The sequence below is a fragment of the Marmota marmota genome, unplaced genomic scaffold (genome assembly GCF_001458135.2).
Source record: "Marmota marmota marmota unplaced genomic scaffold, marMar, whole genome shotgun sequence".
Lineage (NCBI taxonomy): Eukaryota > Metazoa > Chordata > Mammalia > Rodentia > Sciuridae > Marmota > Marmota marmota.
The window spans coordinates 25,325,607-25,341,468 of record NW_026000026.1 but is presented as its reverse complement, the minus strand read 5'-3'; the positions used below and the strand labels follow the sequence as shown (position 1 = coordinate 25,341,468).

Here is a 15,862-nt window from a genome sequence, read left to right as displayed (position 1 = left end):
CCTATAATCCCAGTGCTCAGGAGACTGAGGCAGGAGGATGGCGAGTTCAAAGCCAGCTTCAGCGATTTAGTGAGGCCCTAAACAATTTAGCGAGACCCTGTCTCAAAATGAAATTTGAAAGGGCTGGGGATGTGGCTCAGTGGTTAAGTGCTCCTGGGTTCAATCTATGATACAAAAAAAAAAAAAAATGTGCATCAAATCATGCACACTATATTGGCCAAATTATATTATTACGTTGTGTATGTGCTAATATGTAACGACAGATCCTGTCATTATCCACAACTATAATACACCAAAAAAAAAAAATGAAAAAAATCACGCACACTGCTGCTCAAAGTCTAATATCTCCCTTCGCCATCAGAATAAAATCCAACTTCCTCTCCTGGACTGCAAGTCTGTTTGGAACTGGTGGTCTCCCTTTCAACTTCAGTTCTCTGAATCTTCGGCTCATCCTCCCTGGCCTCTGTGCTCTTCCACTGTTCCACAAACACCAGCTCATCCAGGCCTTTACACCTGGTATTTCTGCCTGGAATATTCTTATTTATTTGCCTGGTGTTCCACAAACACCAGCTCATCCAGGCCTTTACACCTGGTATTTCTGCCTGGAATATTCTTATTTATTTGACACACTTTTTTTATTGTCATCATTCTGATCTTTGCTAAAAATTCACCTTCTCCAACCAACTTTCCTGACCACCCAACAAGCCCTCAATACTTCCTGTCCTGTAACCCTGTCTTCTCTGTCCCTTCTGGTACTTATCACCATCGTCAGGAGCTTTGCCCAACTCACCGTCTGGCACCCATAAGACCCTCCGTAGATTGTTGTTGAATGAATAAATGAGTCTTCTCCTGGAGAAATCATCGCATTGCTTTTTCCTTGAGGACACTTCAAATGCTCTCTGGAAGTTTTGTGATTCTAGAGAAATCCCCCAAATTGAGCAGGCCTTAAGGATCCCCCAGCCTGGGTGGATACGCAGAGAAATGCCAGTCTGAGCCCAGAACCCTTCTGACAAGACAGAGGGCTGGCGCAGATGTTCTTCACTTTTCTCCCACTTGGTCAGTCCCATCCCCCCCCCCAATGCTCTGGTTTAGGGCGAGAACCTCTTGGGCTGGGCCAGATCCAAGGGTGAGAGTGTCTCCGTTTCGGATGCAGATTGCAGAAGGCATGGCCTTCATCGAGCAGAGAAACTACATCCATCGGGACCTCCGAGCCGCCAACATCCTGGTCTCTGCTTCCCTGGTGTGTAAGATTGCTGACTTTGGCCTGGCACGGATCATCGAGGACAACGAGTACACGGCTCGGGAAGGTAGGGAATGCCACCTGCAGCCCCACATGCCCTCTCGGATGGGCTGTGAGTGAGTGCCAAGAGGAGATGCCTGGGAGAGTGACAGCAAAGGGCAAATGTCCATATACCCAATATTACCTCTGTGTTACGAAGCTGGTAAGGTCTTTCTAGTGTCTTGGATTCTAATCTCTCCCAGAAAGGGAAATTTCAGAGCAGATTGAGAAGCACTGATCAGTTCTAGACTTAGTGAGGCAAGTACATGTTGAAGTTTAGGGTTAAGAGTAACTTAATAGCTGGGTATACTGGTGAATGCCTATAATCCCAGCAGCTTGGGAGGCTGAGGCAAGAGAGCTCCTAATTCAAAGCCAGCCCCAGCAACTTAACAAGGCCCTAAGAAACGTAGAAAGATCCTGTCTCTGGATAAAATATAAAAAAAGGACTGAGGATATGGCTCAGTGGGAAAGCACCCCGGGTTCAATCCCTGGTACCAAACCAAACCAAACCAAATAAAAGGCAACTTTAGTCTCCCAATGTCCATGAACAGTAGGATGGACACATAAGTTGTGAAATATTCACATAATATAATATAATACCAGGCAGCAATGCAAAGCACATTCCAACGCCACAGGCAACCAAATGGATGATTCTTACAGAACGATATCAAATTGAAATAAATCACCCAAAAAAAGTGTTGATGCTGAATGCTTCTGTCCATACGAAATAAAAAATAAATAAATAAAAAGAAACTCATAATAAAAGTTCATAGCAGCATTATCATAGTCGCCAAAAATGGAAACAGCCTTAATTAATGTTGATCAACTGATTAGCAGATAAACAAAATGTGGTCTATTCATTCAATGGAATGTTATTTGACCATACAGTGGAATGAAGGATTGAAAGATGCTGCAATATAGATGAACCTTGGAAACAACATATTAAGTGAAAGCCAGGCACACAGACGCATCTCATATGAACGTCCAGAACATAATGTGCAGTCATAAACACAGAAAGTGACTTTGTGGCTGCCTAGGGCTGGGGTGGAGAGTTGGGAAAAAATGAGGAATGAGTACTATGGAATTTCAGGGGGAGTGTGATGAAAATATTCTAAAAGTGAATATTCTAAAGGTTATTAAACTGTATACTTTAAATGCATGGATGCTGTGGTCTGTGAATTGTATGTCAATAAAGCTGTTAAAGAAACGGTTAGGAGGCTGAGGCAGGAGGATCATGAGTTCAAAGCCAGCCTCAGCAACTTAGTGAGGCCCTAAGCAACTCAACAAGATCTTGTTTCTAAATAAAATATAAGAAAGTGCTGGGGATGTGGCTCAGTGGTTAAGCGCCCCTGGGTTCTATCCCAGGTACCAAAAAAAAAAAAAAAACTGTTAAAAAAAAACAGGCAAAATTCATTTCTAGTAACAGAGGTCAGAATAGAGGATACCTGGAGTAGGGAAGTAGTGATTAGGAAGGAGCAGGGGAGCCTTCTAATGCTTAAAGAGTTCTATACCCTAATCTGATGGTGATTACAAAGGTGTGTATTTATTATATGTATGTATAATAATAGTATAATAATAATATTTATATAATAATATTATTATAATATTTATATAATATATATTATATATAATAATATGTTATATATAATAATATTTATATATAAGTGAAATGCATTTATGTATAAATATGCATTATATGTAAAAATGCATTTATATACATATAAATGCATCAAGTTGTACCTTAGAGTTTGTACGCTTTAATCTTATGTTTGTTATGACTCAATAAAAATGTTTAAACCAGTCAGGCGTGGTGACACACGCCTGTAATCTCAGCAGATCTGGAGGCTGAGGCAGGAGGATAGCCAGTCCAAAGCCAGCCTCAGTAACTTAGTGAGACCCTCTCTCAAAATAAAAAAACCAAATGAAAAGGGCTGGGGATTTTGCTCAGTGGTTAAGCACTCCAATACTAAAAAATAAAAAAATAAAATTAAAAAGTTAAATTTTATTTTTTTTTAAAAAAAGGAGGATGTGTAATTTCTAAACCAGGAGAAGATAAGCAGGAAATAAAAACTCTCTAGATCTAAAGGAAGAAAGGGAAGGAGAAACACACACACACACACACACACACACACAGAGCAGTTTCTTTTTTTCTTTTTTTTTTAAATATTTTTTTAGTTGTAGATGGACACAATACCTTTATTTAATTTATTTACTTTTTATGTGATGCTGAGGATCGAAACCAGTGCCTCCTACGTGTGAGGCAAGTGCTCTACCACTGAGCTACAGTCCCAGCCCCAAGAGCATTCTCAATCCTCAGTCATAATGCTGGTCTCATCAGATCCAAAGAACATGCAGATGGCTCCCAATTTGTGATGGTTCAACTTATGATTTTTCCACTTTGCAATGGGGCAAAAGCGATCCACATCCAGCAGAAGCATACTTTGAGTTCTGATCTCTTCTCCAGACTAGTGATATGCAGTAGGGCCCTCTCTCACCATGCTGGGCTGCGGCGCTGAGCCACTGAGCCCGGGGAACAACCAATCGACCCTCTGCTGTGTGACTGAGCTAAGATGGTCAGGAGGTGGGGTGGATTCAATGCGCTTTTGATTTATGGGATTTCCACCATCACGATGGCTTTATCAAGGTGTAAGCTCATCCTGAGTCAGAAGCATCTGCATCCTCCACACCTAACTTAGTTAAGAGAAACGCTAATGAGAGGCTGACTGAGCCCCTCCCAGGGCAGGTGGAAGGAAGTGGGGAACAGGGAGGAGATACCCTGTGACCTCAGAGACTTGAGCCAATGTCCTCCCCTCCCCCATTTCCAGGGCTGAGGAGACCAAGGTACCAGCTGTGAAGTCTCTGTCCCCACATTCTGTGCCCTCTAGGACTCCATTCTTCTGAGCTATAGTTCACTGGAATATCATTTGAATCAACAAGGTGTCCACTCTCCTTTGCCATCTGTCCTGCAAATGGATGTCCCCTGCTTCCACAGCCCTGTGGGGAGCAGCTATTGCCCTGTCCTGTTTGTTCCCTCGCCCTAGCAGAGACTCAGCCCCAACTGCTCTCCAGAGGCCCCTGACTCTGCTCTGTCCGCTCCTGCAGGGGCCAAGTTCCCCATCAAGTGGACAGCTCCTGAGGCCATCAACTTCGGCTCCTTCACCATCAAGTCAGACGTCTGGTCCTTTGGAATCCTGCTGATGGAAATTGTCACCTATGGCCGGATCCCTTACCCAGGTAGGGAAGGCTTGGGACCTGGCCAGGCACTGGGTCCATCTCACTGGTATATTCATTCACAGTCCTTGATCCTCACCCTCCACCTTCCCTTGCCTTTCCCATCTCTACTAAAGCACCACCATCTGCCCAATTTCCTAAGCTTGCAGTCTAGGGGCTTCCTCGGCCCTCTCCCCTCTCTCACCCCTTATCATATCCAAGCAGTCACAGGGTCCTGGCCATTCAACTGGAAACACGTCCCACGTCTGCCCACCTCTAACAGCCTTACCTGCTCCCAGGCCACATCACCTTGCTCAGCACCGTGGCCTCCCAATCTGTCCTGCTGTTTCTCCCCTCTCTCGCCTACAGACCATTCTTCATCTGTGGCCAAAAAGATTTCTCTAAACTGCAAATCAGATATTGTGCCTTCTCCACCCCTAATTCTTTAACGGTCTCCATTATAATTAATACAAACCCTCCTAATGCCTCACTGACCATCAGGCACCACATGATCTGGCCTCTGCCTCCCTCTCCAGCTTCCTGCTGTCCCCTCCCCAGTCATCTAAAGTATAGCATGTCTCCCCTGTGATTTCCTTTCATAATATTCTATGCTATATTCATTCATGGCGTCCATCCTAATTGATAACCAGGTATTTGTTTAATATTTTCTCCATCAGATTCCGAGACCATAAGGCCAGAAATCATGGCTGTATTCCTTACCAGTGACTCCAGTGCCCACCTCTGTGCTTGACCTATAGTGGGCTTAGTAATGACTTGTCAAATGGATCAATATATCTCCCTGTCTAAGGACAGTGCCCAACACTCGATATACAAAGATGAATACCGAGTAGATTGCATGTAGATTGAATGCAGATGCATGTAGATTGCCTGGGACTCAGGGAATACTTGGGGTGTCTGTAACTAGAACACTGGGGAGGATCAAGATGGATTTAAAGAGTCCCTGACTTTTTACACATACAGCACTGAATTTAAATCCTATCCCCATCAACTAAGACAAACTAATGGAGTGATGCTACTTTTCAGAAGAAGAAAAGATAACTTGCTGATGGAGAGGTCAGGGAAGGAGAATAGAGAATGATTATCCTGGCTTTAATGGAACAGTAGAAATTCAAGAGTTGTTTTAGCCTTGTTAAATTGGAGGTGACATATAGACATCCAAGTAAAGATGTCTAAGGGAGCCCTCGAATCCATGAGTTCAAAGTTCAAGATTGAGAGTATAAAATTGGAAGCCAGGTACAGTGGTGCACACTTGTAATCCCAGCAGCTCCAGAGGCTGAGGCAGGAGGACTGCAAGTTTGAGGCCAGCCTCAGCAACTTGCCAAGATCCTGCCTCAAAATTAAAAAATAAAAAGGCTGAGGATGTAGCAATGATAAAGTACACCTGGGTTCAATCCCCAATACCAAAATAAATAAATAAAATCAGGGATCACAGGCATTTAACAGTTGTTCTAATACGTAACTAATATAAACCTAAATTGAACAAGGAAATCGTCCCACTCACAAGATGACCTTGAATCTGGCCATCTGACTTTTGTTTTGTGAGAACACTAGTAATCCAGGCAATGGGTTATAGAGCCCTGTATCCATTTGAATGTACTAGGCAGCAAATAACAAAAATAATAGACAAAGTGTTTCTGAAACAAGAGGCAAGTCATTATTCCCCATCGAAAGAAGTCAGGCCATGGTGGCTGGTTAGTTCAGCAGCCGAACAGCTGTCAGGATGCTGAGTTAGTTGATGGTGTTCCCCATGTGGGTAAGTTCGTTGCTATAACTCCAAGTATTGCGTCATCTCCCAGTGTCCAAAGGAAGAAAGGAAGGGGTGTGCGCCATGCCTCGCTCAATCAGGAAGGAGAACATCTCCTGGAAATCTCCCAACGGACATCCCCCTCAGCTTCCCTTGTTCTTTCCTGGGTCCCAGGCCCTAGCCACAAGGAAAGCTGGCAAAGGGAGCGTCTGGCTTTCTCAGTGGGAGGGGCTCAGCCTGCAAGGGGAGATGGGGAGCCGTGGTTGTTGGGGTGGCCACTGTATCTGTCCACCCTGGGCTCCCACTTCTCAATCCCTCCCTTTCTAATTCTCCGGCTCCTTCCCAGGAATGTCAAACCCAGAGGTGATCAGGGCGCTGGAGCACGGGTACCGAATGCCTCGACCCGAGCACTGCCCTGAGGAGCTCTACAACATCATGACCCGCTGCTGGAAAAACCGCCCCGAAGAGCGGCCCACCTTTGAATATATCCAGAGTGTGCTGGATGATTTCTACACGGCCACCGAGAGCCAGTACCAACAACAGCCTTGATGGGCAGGACCAGGCCGGGGCCAGGAGGTGCCCAGGAGGTGTCTCCAACACCAGCCACTGGAGCCCATTCATCCTTCCCATTCCCAGACACCCACCCTCACTGCAGCCACAGTCTCCTCATCTGCCAAGTGGATGGGTGGACTGGACAGTCTCTTTTTGACTCTACCAATCCACACTGTGCCATTCTCAGGAGTCTCCCAAGTTGATATTTCTATTGCCTGGGATGATTGAATTCCAATTACAGCTGTGATTTAGAAATGTTTAAAATTATAAAATAAGTATATTTAAATAAAAGCTATTGAATAAAAGATATGAATGCCAAGGGCTTTACCGGAAGTTCTGCCCTCCTGTCCTTCCAGTTCCAGAATACCTATTTGCCGTCTTGAAGGACATTCCTAGAGAACAGAAGTGTAAAGAAAAGTGACATTCAATGCTCAAAGTTTTCCAACTGCCCTAAAACAGTTGCTGGCTGTATTAGTTTCTTATTGCTGCTGTAACAAGTGACTTCAAACAATGCAAATTTATTATCTTATGGTTCCAGAAATCAGAGTTTGAAATGGGTTGTCAGGGCTGCCTTTCTTCTGGAGGACCCAGGGGAAAAATTGTTTCCTTGTCTTTTCTGGCTTCTAGAGGCCACACCCGCCTTGGCTCATGGTTGCCTCTGTACATCATTCCGAACTCTGTTTCCATCATCGCTTCCCCTATACCAATTCTGAGTCTCCTGTTTCCCTCTTCAACTTGTAAGGATCCCTGGAATTACACTGGACTCGCCCAAAAAATACAGAACACTTTTTCCATCTCAAGATCCTTAATCGTATTTGGAAAGTCCCTTTTGCTGTGTAAGTAAGGTAACGTTGTCACTGTTTCTGGGGGTTAGGTCATGAACATCCTTGAGGGGCCGTTATTTTGCCTATCACACTGGCATCCAGATGCTGGATGAGTGTTGCCTCCCAGGACCAGGTTGTGCCAGATGCTAGGAATGATTTCTCATGATCTGACTGTCCTGCCAAGCCACGTTGCTAGCTGAGCTGGTTGGTCTAGATCTCCCCCAGGGTGGGTGCTGCCTGAAGCCCTGGCAGCTCCTATGGCCACATGGCCATCGTGATTGTTAAGATGGTATTCATTGTTGCAGGAATCCTGGAGTCTAGAAATGGGGCAGCTGAGAGGTACCTCGTACGGCGCTTGGAAAGCTCTCAATGGGCTGGGGAGAGAGACTTAACAGGAAGCAGAGGAGACAAGAAAGCAGGGGTGCTTCCCACAGTTGAAAAACTGAACCTTTCTGGCAGTTAGCTTTTTTGTTTTTTTGGGTGGGGGGAGGTTACCGGGGTTTGAACTCAGGGACATTTGACCACTGAGCCACATCCCCAGCCCTATTTTGTATTTTATTAGAGACAGGGTCTCACTGAGTTGCTTAGTGCCTCACTTTTGCTGAGGCTAGAACTCGGGATCCTCCTGCCTCAACCTCCCGAGCCCCTGCAGTTATAGGCGTGCGCCACTGTGCCGGGCATAGCAGTTAGCTTTGGACATGGAGGAAAGATAAGAAGATGTAGATAATGGGATAGGGCGTGATGACACTTTTCAATATTATTGCATCCCCTGAAGGATCTGTATCTCAGCACCCTGGTTCTGGTTTGGTCCCTCATAAGGTGATATGTTGAAGGTTTGGTGTATAAAGCAACAATGTTCAGGGTCAGAACATTAGGAGGGGGGTGACTGGATCACAAGGACTCTGATCTCATGAATGGATTCATCCACTTATGGATTCATAGCTTACCAGGCTACAGAAAGGTGGCGGAAATGTTAGGAGGGCAGGCTGAGTTGGAGGAAGTAGGCCTTTGGGTGCATGACCTTGAAAAGTATATGGAAATCCCAGCTTCTCTCTCTGCTCCCTCTCTCTGCCTCCTGATCATTTACAGCACAGTTTCTTTTGTCCTGTGCTTCCACAGTGATGTTCTGCCTCCCACAAGACCAAAGTGACAGGGCCAAGTGACCATGAACTGAAACCTCTGAAACTATGAGCCAACATAACTCTTGTCCTGTTTTAAGATGATTTTCTCAGGTATACTGTCACAGGAATGGAAAGCTAACTAACACAAACCCCCAGGGTCACACAGAAATCTATATCTGTTGAATCTACTGTGCACCTGTCAGCAGTACTAACCTTAAGTACTAGGTATAGGGTTAGGGATGTGGCTCAGGCAGTGGCGCTCTCGCCTGGCATGCGTGCGGCCTGGGTTCGATCCTCAGCACCACATACAAACAAAGATGTTGTGTCAGCCGAAAACTAAAAAAAAAAAAAAAAAAAANAGACATGTTTTTTTTTGTTGTTGTTTTTTTTTTAAGAGAGAGAGAGAGAATTTTTTACTATTTATTTTTCAGTTTTTGGTGGACACAACATCTTTATTTTATGTGGTGCTGAGGATCGAACCCAGCACCCTGCGAATGCCAGGCGAGCACGCTACCCCTTGAGCCACATCCCCAGCCCCAACATGTTTTAACTTATATATGTCTAGGAAAAAAATCAAAAGTGTCCAAAGTGTCTGTTTTTCCTGTTTTCACACCACAATCAATACAGATTTCTGTGACTCTAAAAGGTGTGGGATTTCCCCCTACCATTCAGGAAACAGTTCTGTCATAGGGGGTGACTTCTAATCCAATTCGGTTTATAGCACTATTCACTCAGAAAGCATCGGATCCCACAGGTTGAGGGTCTAGTCCCCAACACTGCCCCTGACATCTGACCTCAGATGTCAGTCACAACCTCAGCTGTTTCATCTGTGTTTCTGACCAACTGTCACAAGTCGGGGTTCTCACAAACCCCTCCTTGGGTTCAATACATCAATTCAGGTGGCTCAGAGAACTCAGGGAAGCGCTTAGGTTTTAATGGTTTATCATAAAGGACATTATATAGGATACACAGGAAATGAGGCAGAGGGTGAGGTGTGGGGGAAGATGCATGACGTGTCCATGTCCTGTCCGGACCTGCCACCCCCTGGAAGTCTCCAAGTGTTCAGCTGTCCAGGAGCTCTCTGAACCCTGTCCTTTGGGGGTTTTATGAGCGCTTTATTGCATAGGCATTTTTGCTGACAGACTGGGTGGGGAACCCAGCAAGGTCCATGTATTTAGATTTTTTTTCCTGCCTCTCTCTGTGGCTGTCCTTCCTCCAGGGTTTGGGGCAGGACCCAGCTGCAGTAAGGAGGGGTCTTATCACCTACTACAGAACAAGAGGAGGTCAGAGAATTTCTGTACAGCTAACTCTTAGACAAAAAGGCAAGGGAAGATTAGTTTCTGGGACCCACCTTAGAGAAAGTTCCATTTTTATGGCCCGCCTTGTGGAGGGAGTCATGAGCCAGGAACCATGGAAGAAACCCAAAATAAATACAGCATAATATCATAACCTGCCTAGTTGGTCATTTCATTTCTCTCTTGCTTTTTGGTTTGGGTGGTGCTTGGGTATTGTCATGAGGAACAAAAGGTGTGACTTATGCAGTCCAAGGGGAGAAATAAAGAATGTCCACGCGCTTCTGCCCTAGTCAATGCTTTATTCACTCAGACCACTCAATACAATTTCACTCTACGTTCTTAAGAAAATGACAATGCTTAATGCTGGGCACTGCCACAGACATCATCAATTCACAGCAAACAATTCTAGATTGATTCTAAGCACTGCAAACATGCTTAATCATGACAGGCTCACGACAGACATTCCCTCTGCATGCTAAGCTCAAGCGTCAGATCAGAAGTCTCAAACCTTAGGCTCTCGGTCCAGCAGATGCCCAGTCAGACGTCGGTGATCAGGTCAGGAACCAAGGCAGTCTTCTCCTGGGGTGGAGGTGACGGCTGGCTGGGGAGGCGGTCCTAGGGAGAAGCTCTCACCAGGGTCAAGAAGTGGCTGTGGAGTTTGAGGGCGGTGAGAACAACGCAGAGGGTCAGCTAATGATGAAAGATGTCGGGACTTCAGTCCAGGTCCTCAGGCTCTCAGCGCGAAGGCATCACTGTCGTCTGGCTGAATGTCTGTTCATTTGCTCTATTATTTATACCAAATTTGGGGGCTTTTGACTCCCCTTTCAATCCTTATCAGCTGCCCCGGGTCTCTCAGTGACATCATTTACACCCTGATTTTCTCGCTTTTCCCTCTTATCAGGTGAGGACAGCCTGCCACAGGCTTCACTCTTGAGTTTCTCAGGGTGGGGAGAAGTGACTTCTTGGTGCCTGAGGACCACACTGGAGGGCTCCGTTAGGTGCGCCTGGTGAGACTGCAGGTTTCAAACTGGAGTTTTTAAAACGGAGTTGCTTGGGCTCAGGCCTAAGGCCATCCTGACAGGTATCCGAAATCGAAACCCATGGTCCTGCAATGGGAATTTGCCCTCCTGATTGGAGGTACACGGGATCCTGTTCGGGAATCCATGGGAGGAGTACACATCCTGCCCCCGGATGGCGAGCTTGGCCAATGGTATGTTAGAGGCTTGAAATATGTTTGCGGGTCTGGGCTTGCTCCAGCCTTTTGCCCTGAAAAGAACATGGCCTAAGGAAGATGAGTGACATTAGGAACAGGGTGGGACTCCGCCTGCAGGGGGCCACTAAACTGAGCTGAGCCCAGCCCAGATCAGCGGAACCCCAGCTGACCTGTGGACACGTGGAAGAGAATGAAATGCTTATTATCATATGCATTTGAATTCTACGGTTGCTTTGTTATGTAGAATTGTTATAGCAATAGCTGACTGAGACATGATCTCAGGAGTTGGAGCCTGTGACTGTAGGGACAAGGCTAAGGAGTCAGCTCCTGCCCTCCTACTCCTTCAGCCAACACTGAGTTATCCCTCTGGTCACAGGAAAAACAAACAAAAATATGGGTATAGATACAACACCAAAAGCATGATCCATGAAAGAAAAAGTTAACCTGAACTGGATGCGATGGCACACACATGTGATCCCAGAGACTCTGGAGGCTGAGGCAGGAGGATTCCAATGCTAGCCTCAGCAACTTAATGACTCCTTAAGCAATTTAGTGGATCCTGTCTCAAAAATAAAAAAGGGCTGGGGATGTGGCTCAGTCCATAAGCATCCTCTGGGTTCAACCCTTGGTACCAAAAAAAGAAAAGAAAAAGTTAATCTGAGACAAAAGGATCACTTGAATCCAGGAATTAGAGGCCAGCCTGGGCAACAAAGCAAGACCCTGTCTCAAAAAAAAAAAAAAAAGAAAAGAAAAGGTAAACTGGACTTCATTAAAATTGAAAACTCAGCTCTGCAAAGTACATTGTTTAAAAAATGAAAAGAAGCCCCAAGTTTGGAGAAAATATTTGCAAAACATAACTGATGGAAGACTAATATCCAAAATATACAAAGTACTCTTAAAACTCAACAATAAAAAAAAAAGCTGGTCGCATTGGCACATGCCTGTAATCCCTGTGACACATGAAGCTAAGGCAGGAGGATCTCAAGTTCAATGACAGCCTCAGTAATTTAGCAAGACCCTGTCTCAAGATTAAAAAAAGAAGAAGAAAGAAAGAAAAAAGAACTGGGTATGTAGCTCAGTGTTAAACACTCTGGATTTGATCCTAGTACCAAAAAGCCTGTAGTCCTGCCAGGCACGATGGTGCACACCTGTAATCCCAATGGCTTGGGAAGTTGAGGCAGGAGGATCATGAGTTCAAAGCCAGCCTCAGCAATTTAGGGAGGCCCTAAGCAACTCAGTGAGACCCTGTCTCTAAATAAAATGTGGCTCAGTGGTTAAGCACTTCTGGGTTCAATCCCCAGTACAAGAACAAAACAAAACAAACCCTGTAATCCCAGCCACATGAGAGGCTGAGATTGGAGCATTGCAAGTTTGAGACCAACCTCAGCAATTTAACATGACACTCAGCACTACTTAGAAAGACCCTGTCTCAAAAATAAAAAGGACTGGCATTGTAGTTCAGTGGTGAAGCTTCCCTGGGTTTAACTGCCAGTACAAAAACAAACAAACAAAAAACCTCAATATAAAAATAGGCAAACTAGGCACAGTGGTACATGCCTGCAAATCCCAGTCACTCAGGAAGGTGAGGCCTGAGGATCAAAAGATCAAGGCCAGCTTTGGCAACTGAGCAAGACCACTGTCTCAAAATTTAAAAGCAATAATAATAATAATACAGGCTGTATCTGTCAGTGGCAGAGCACCCCTGGGTTGAATGCCTATACCACAAAAAGGTGTGGGGGGTGGGGGCAAGAGATCTGAAAACACCTCACCAAAGAAGATATACAGATAGCAATTAAGCATATGAAAGTTGCTCCACATCACATGCCATTGGGGAAATGCAAATTAGAATGACAATGACACTCTTATTAGAATGACTAAGATCCAAAACACTGACAATGCCAAATGCTGATGCCATACAGCAACGGGACCTCTCACTGCTGGTGGGAAGGCAAACCGGCTCCGTCGCTTTGGAAGACATTTGGCAATTTCTTAGAAAGCTAAACTTTCTCTTACCATATGATCCACCATTTGGGCTCCTTGGTGTTTACCCATTTGAATTGAAAATTTATGTCCCACAAAACCTGCACAGAGATGTTCAGAGAAACTTTATTCATAAATACCATAACTCAGAAGAAATCAAGATATCTTTTGAAGCTGGGTATAGTGGCACAAGCCTGTAATCCCAGCGACTCAGGAGGCTGAGGCAGGAGGATTGCAAGTTTGAGGCCAGCCTCAGCAACGTAGCGAGAACTTGTCCGGGAAAAAAAAAAGGACTGAGATGTAACAGCAAAAGAAAGAAAAAAGATTTCCTTTCATAGGCAAATGGATACATCCATATAATGGAATTTTATTCAGTGTTAAAAAGAAATGAGTTATGAAAAGAGATGGATAAATTTTAAATGCATGTTGCTAGGTGAAAGGAACCAAATTTAAAAGGTCATTTGCTGTAGATTCCATCTATATGACATTCTTAAAAAGTAACACCATGTAGGCTGTAATGAGATTAAGGGTTGCCAGGAGTGTGGAGAAAGGGAGGGAGGAATGGATGGGTGAAACACAGGGCATTTGGAGGGCTGTGAAACCTTTCTGTATGATATTACCATGGTGCTTACATATCATCATACAGCTGTCCAAACCCATACAAAATATAGGACGTAAAGAGTGAACCCTATTATAAAATATGAACTTTAGTAGTATTTCAACATTGGTTTGTCAGTTGTCACAAACACACCACACCAACACAAGATGTTAATAATAATGGAAATCGGGGGCAGATGAAGGGCTATTTTAGAACTGTAATTTCCACTCATTTTTCTGTGTACTTAAACTATTTACTCCCTTTCTGCTGCTGTAACAGAATACCTGAGACTGGGTAAATGTAAAGAACATAGATTTATTTCTTATCGTTCTAAAGGCTGAGAAGACCAAGGCTGAGGGTCCCTCATCTGGCCAGGGCCTTCTTGGTGCATCATCCTATGGCAGAAGGCAGAAGGGGAACCGAGCACTGTGTGGGGAGGGGTGGAGTATCTGTATCATCTGTATCAGAAGCCAAGTCTCAGGAGAACTCACCCCTCTCCTCCACGCGTGAGGGCAGAAACTTCATGGCCAAATTGACTCTTAAGTCCCACCTCTCAACACTATGGGATTGACGACTAATTCAACACACGAATTTTGGAGAACACATTCAAACCATGGCACTGCTCTTAAAAATTAAGTCTGACAATTATACAAAGCGCATGGGAATACTTTTTATGTTACTTGTTCTGAGGGAAAACTGCATGGAATCCTCCCCCGGATGGTGGCAAAGAAAGGCAAGTAAGATGCTCCAATCTGAGGCCAAAACGGCCTGCTTCGTCTCACCCTGGCTTGGCACTGAGCTTCAGCATTCTGTTTCAACCTTCTCCTGTGCTCTGGAATACAACTGCCTCCTTAGTCCCCTACGTGGGCCCTTAATTTTTGTCACACATCTGTCCCCATTATGGTATATTCTGACAGGCTCTTAGCAATTTGCACTCTATCTGCATTCCTTCCCTTTTAGGCGATGGCAGTGACTGCTGGTCATCTCCATATCCACGTTTCTCCTTCTAGAGAAATGGAAGAGGGTGTGTGTGTGTGTGTGTGTGTGTGTTACTGGGGACTGAACCCAGAAAGCTCTACCACTGAGCTACACCCCCAACCTTTTTTTTTTTAATTTTGAGACTAGGTATCACTAAATTGCTGAGGCTAGCCTTGAACTTTCAATTCTCCTGCCTCAGCCTCCCAAATCACTGGGATTACAGGTGTGGGACATCACACCCAGCAGGAAATAAAATTATTTCATGAGAGCATAACCACCTAGAATGAAAGTTACATTTTCCAATCCCTTTTTGCAGCAAAACATGACCCCATCATTAAGTTCTGATAATTATGGTTATAAGTTTAAGTATGTTATAGAAGATTCCAGGAATTTTTTTTTTCAGTACTAGGGGTTGAACTCAGAGCTTCACTCATGCTAGCTAAGTGCCCTACCACTGAGCCACATCCACAGCTCTCCAGGAACCTTTTTTAAGAGACAACTGGTATAGGCTCTTTGCCCTCATTTCTCATCTCTTCCTCTGCCTTGCTGCCTAGAAAGTGTGTGTGTGAAGGCTGGAGCTCTAGCTGCCAATTTAGACCCTGAGGAAAATGAACCAACTCTAAAGGCTGACAAGTTGGATAGAGCCTAGACCCCTGAGGATGTTGTAGGGTACCATACCAGCCTGGACAGTCCTCCTCCAGACTTTGACATCAGAGGGTGTGGCATGTGCTCCTATCCCTTAGAGTGGACTGGGCTTTCTGCTGTCATTTTTGCATTACTATGCCTGAGGGCTTATATTTCTGGAAACCGCAAAAAGCCTCAGTTGCAGGGATTCCCAGGAGGCTGAGAGTAGGTAGGAGTTAAGGGCCTGGGGAGCAGTCCTCTATTAGTGACTCCCAGCTCCCTTCCCAGGTAGAATAACTATTATTTCCCAGCGTTTCCTCATGGGATCAAGCTTGTTGTTACTGCTATCACTGTGCAGGAAATCCAACCCAGGGCCTCAAACTTGCTAGGCAAGCTGTCTACCACTGAGCTCACCCCCAGCCC

The 15,862-nt window shown here is 45.0% G+C and overlaps 1 protein-coding gene across 5 annotated transcripts in view; it reads left to right on the top strand.

The window, feature by feature from the left end:
* Positions 1–7,139, top strand: part of Hck (HCK proto-oncogene, Src family tyrosine kinase) — a 41,222-nt gene extending 34,083 nt beyond the window's left edge. For all 5 annotated transcript variants that reach the window (XM_048811124.1, XM_048811123.1, XM_015481783.2 and 2 more), the window contains 3 exons: positions 1,154–1,307; positions 4,382–4,513; positions 6,601–7,139. In XM_048811124.1, the coding sequence (XP_048667081.1) occupies positions 1,154–1,307; positions 4,382–4,513; positions 6,601–6,803 (489 nt within the window). In that variant the 3' untranslated portion in view covers positions 6,804–7,139. The remainder of the gene's footprint in view (positions 1–1,153; positions 1,308–4,381; positions 4,514–6,600) is intronic.
* Positions 7,140–15,862: the final 8,723 nt, after the last annotated feature.